The sequence below is a fragment of the Embiotoca jacksoni genome, unplaced genomic scaffold, assembly GCF_022577435.1.
Source record: "Embiotoca jacksoni isolate LCO1_2020_lvr unplaced genomic scaffold, fEmbJac1.0.p SCAF_1, whole genome shotgun sequence".
Classification (NCBI taxonomy): Eukaryota; Metazoa; Chordata; class Actinopteri; family Embiotocidae; genus Embiotoca; species Embiotoca jacksoni.
The window spans coordinates 7,376,136-7,380,556 of NW_027185229.1; the positions used below are offsets into that span (position 1 = coordinate 7,376,136).

General features: G+C 42.8%; 1 protein-coding gene across 1 annotated transcript; it reads right to left on the bottom strand.

Moving 5' to 3' along the window:
* LOC138199425 (globoside alpha-1,3-N-acetylgalactosaminyltransferase 1-like) lies at positions 1–3,324 on the bottom strand. The gene is made up of 3 exons (XM_069151498.1): positions 2,961–3,324; positions 2,159–2,221; positions 1–1,815 (listed from the first exon to the last, which is right to left on the bottom strand). Exons 1-3 carry the CDS (start codon positions 2,992–2,994, stop codon positions 857–859), a joined length of 1,056 nt encoding a protein of 351 aa, XP_069007599.1. The 5' UTR covers positions 2,995–3,324; the 3' UTR covers positions 1–856.
* Between the last annotated feature and the right edge of the window lie 1,097 nt (positions 3,325–4,421).

Genomic DNA, 4,421 nt, shown 5'->3' on the forward strand with positions numbered 1-4,421 from the left:
AGTTCACCTTCAACTTCACTCCACGTGGCGATCTGGCCCTAAGGACAGATTCTGTTGGCAGTGAGAAAAAAAAACATCTGCTGCTGTTTAACCCTCCCATTAAAGCACAGCACACAAGGAAGAGAAAGAAAAGTGTGGATGTGGGAGCATGTTTGTGTGTGTGTGTGGGGGAGAGGGAGGCAGATGCACAGACAAAATAACAACCATCCGGCTGTTTAAGTTTACCTTTTACTCCAAGTCATAAATGAGAAACATAACAATCATAGAACATTTCATAAACCTTGAACCATTTTCAAAAGCTTTCTCTTGCAGAAGTTCAAATTTGGAAACATGGAAGGTGAAAAGACAGCGTCCCGTTGGATCCATTTTCACCACCTGGTCTTTCAAGACCTTGAAACAGCAGCTCTTCCAGTTAATGATTGGCTACTGTGGGGAAAGTGTGTGCACTTATACTGTTGACTCTTATCGCTGCTGACCACAATGCCGCTGGAGCAGTATCTCTGAGGCTGACATTAATGGAGAAGACAGTGCTTGGTTGGAAGAGACAGGTTAATTTATTTTTTGTGTGCTGTGGAAGAGATAGCGGACACACAGAGGCGCTGCTCACACAAATGGATCTTTAATGCAGTACAGATGTTGCCGTTTGCCTCTACGTGTTGGCAGGCTGCATTTATTGGCTAATAGAAACATTTTTTTTAAAATGAAGATTACTGGAACATGTGTTCTTCATCTCCTGTCAACTAATATTTGACCACAAACACTCTCCAAAGGAAATCTTGAAACAGTTTTCAGTCAGAACTTTACTTGAACTTTAGCAAGCAAAACCTTTCTGTTCCTCCTTTTATTGTACATTAATTCAGCATTTGTGTAGTTCTCTCTGCTGCTTATCATAAACCTCACATTGCCTTCCGAGGGAGATCAGCCTCTGTGCTTCCACATTGGCCGCCAGGGCCGAGTCCCACCAGCTGTACTCTGGTGACAGCACACAGGTCGGCCTGTGGTCGATGAGGTAGCGGTTCAGGTAGCTCTCCTCGAGGCCCCTGGCTGTAACCCCGTTGGCCTGGTCCTGAAGAATCAGCAAAGAACAGGCATGAGCCAGACTGAACATCTCAGATACCAAGCCGCCATAAAACTCTGAGGTGTAGTAGTAGTCTCCTTCATCCTCCTCCACGCAAGCTGATGACACTTCTTCAATTTCATAAGGGAATGAATTTCGTGGCATCCCATAGAGTTCAGGGTGCAATGTAGCCACCAGGTCTCCCAGGATTTCTTCACCCACAGGAGCCACAAACTCCTGGTCAACATCAGCACAGAAGATGTATTCAACCTCGCTGCCTATTGGGTCTCTGAAGGCCTCAGCAAGCAGGGTCATCCGACGTTGAGCCAACCTGTCCCACCCAGGCAGCTCTGCAACAGTAACCACCTTCATCTGCCGCTCGGGCCCCAGCTCGATGGGAGGATCCAGAGAACGGGGATTGTCTGTGAGGATGTAGTAGGTGACCATCTGACCAGGGAGAAAATGGGTTTCAGCTGAGGAGAGGAAACGTCGGATGAACCGGGCGTAAGTTCCCACCACGAGGGCCAACAGACCTATTCGGATTCCCCGTTCTGCAAATTTGGCCCTGCGCCATGCAGAGTTGCGGGTGTCTCCCCACACTAAAGGAGCGCCCCACGGTGTCTCCTCAGGAGTTTGTGGTTCTGCTGCCTTGACCACTGACATGTCTGTCATTATTCTTCCCCTGTCCACTTCCAAGGCATGAAAGAGAGGATGAGCGGACTTCACACCAACAACAGCTTTACGCACATGAAAGAAGTCTGAAGAGGCAAAATATGATATTATTATTTCAACACCAAAACTACTGACACTTTTTGTGAAGTACAATTTTGTATAAAAGAAAGTCACAAATTCAACCCAATTGATCATAATTTTGTAACTTATTTCATGGAATATTTATTAATACACATATTTATAATAATCTGTCACAACTGAGACAAAAGTCCTTTTTGACTGGAAAATAAATACAAGCACAGCTTTTGCTTACTCCACAGCTCAGTTGACGTCACCGTAAAACCTGATAACAAAGTTCAATTGTACATTTTTCTTGTGCATGTCCCGACACAAAGTGTAAGAGTAGAAGATAGTTCTCTGTACACTTACATATGATGAGAGAAAGGAGGAAGCAGCACAGGAGTAGTTGAAGTCTGGTCATTCTGAATGCTCCTGTTTGAAGGACAAACACACAGATGCACACATTATTTAATGAAACCAATGCAACTTGCTATAGCATTCACTCCACTAAGCACATATTGCATTCAAAAATATCCTCTTTTAACTCTGACAAATAAAAAGACCTGCGCTCATAGAAATAATAATAAGTTTAGCAACTTAAGATTGCACAAATAATGTAATCTTTAAAGCACATGCTTTATATTTATGATATAATATTTTACAGCCCATGCATCATGATTTCTATCATAGTGCATAAGGGAGTTTAGTAAAGGGACAAGAAACAAGTGATACTCGAATGTGTTGACCGAATGTGTGTACTATGTACAACATAGTAAAACGATGTCATCTATGATGGTGCATGTGTTGCTGAAGACAAATATAGAAGTCAAACTGGACTGATGGGTCGCTAGAGAGACTGGCTGTCTGACAGGATTGCACAAGACAGAACTTGCATGCTACTGCAAAAGTTTGATGACAAATGCAAGACAAGAGGTTCTTAAATTATTCAAGGGCTGATTTTGGCTTCATATTTTCAAGATCAGATTGTTCCCCTCTGAAAAAAATCCTTTGCATAGCTTTTGGTTTTGTGCTTAATTCTGGCTGGCTCAATCTTAAAAGGAACTGAGCATTAGCAGTGCAGCAGTCACAAATCAATCACAAATATGGAGAGAAGAAGCACATATGACACAAGTAGAAGAGGTGGAGCACTGGTTGTGGAGATTGTACTAACCTGTGGGCGTCTTGCAGAACAGGAACAGTGCCATACTGTGAGCGGCTGCTGGATAAACAAACCTTTCACTGAGGACACTATTTTTGCCTCTCTGTGTTTCTCTACTGCTTACTCCTTCCCTTCCTTCGGTTTAACTCACTGTTTTCCACCAGTGATTATTTCCTTGCCTTTTCTTTCTCTTTCCTCTCTTTGCTTTTATATTATTTTCCACTCCCTTTTCTTTTAATATCTTACTTCCAGATCCCCCCACTCCCTCACATTCCCTCTCAGGCTTTTGCAGTATTCACTTTTGGAGGAAAACCAAAGCAACCAGATGTGTGGGGAATTGGAGCAAATGGGAGGAGCTGAGAAGTGGAGAATAAGACATTAAAGTTACACAGACTGTTCTCGCACTCGTGTAGGAAATGTAGACTTTAGACAATACATGGTACTCAAAATGGACTAAATATTTACATTTTCCTCAGCTTTATTCTCATAGAAAGTACCAGTTTACACATCTCAAGCGTAATCTTGCATGAGAATAAGGAAGAAGTAGACAAACGCACACCGAATAATAAACCAGGCCTTGGTCCTTGCCAGCGGGGTGCTGTACTCTTTTTATCCACAAGGTGGTGGTAGTCAATAGGAAATACAGTGAAAGAAGCTCCTGTATATCAAAAGTAAACAAAGGGAGAACATAGACACTTTTAAGAGGTTGGAAGAAGTATTAAATAGGATGAATGTGTGTCAGTCGCATATGAATGAAAAGCAGTCCAAGAGACTTCGATTGTAAAGTCACTGAACTTCACATGACATTTCTTTCTTGCATCTGAGTGAGTGCAAGAGTTATGTTAATTATTTTATTTTTATCTACAGAGCGTCAACAGGCCGAGGTAACATACATAGGAGGCCTCAGTGGACCCCCTTTATAAAGGCATCTGCTCGTACATCTAAATCAACAAGTAGACACTTGAATCTGGTAGGTATTTGGATAACCAGTATTTATCCGGCATTTCACACGTTGAAATTAAAAACGGACCCCCCAGGCCTCCATTGTGGCCTAACTGGACACAAATGGGAAGGCAGCTTACTCTGGTCCCTACACTGCAGTAAGCTACAAAAACTTCAATTCCGTCGAGGTCCTGCCTTTTTAGTTGGTATATTTCCTGTTTTATTTTGTATTCACTTTCTCTATTACGTTTTAGTTTATTTACTTCGTTCTTTTTTTTCCCGTTTCCCGCCAGTTTTCAAACCCACCTTGTGTGTCGTCAGCCGATCAGCACCTGGGTGTCATGTCTCTCCTCTTCACAGAACCAGGTCGTCTTTGCTCTTCCGGGTGAGTTCATTACTTTCTAGCTAATTTCTTTCCTCCATTATGACTTTTTCCAGTTCCTGAGTTTTTCCCTATTTACCTGCTCGCTTCAACTTCCGCCTCCTGCGTGGTGCGTTTGAGTGCTCTCGCTTGTGTCACCGCGACAGAAA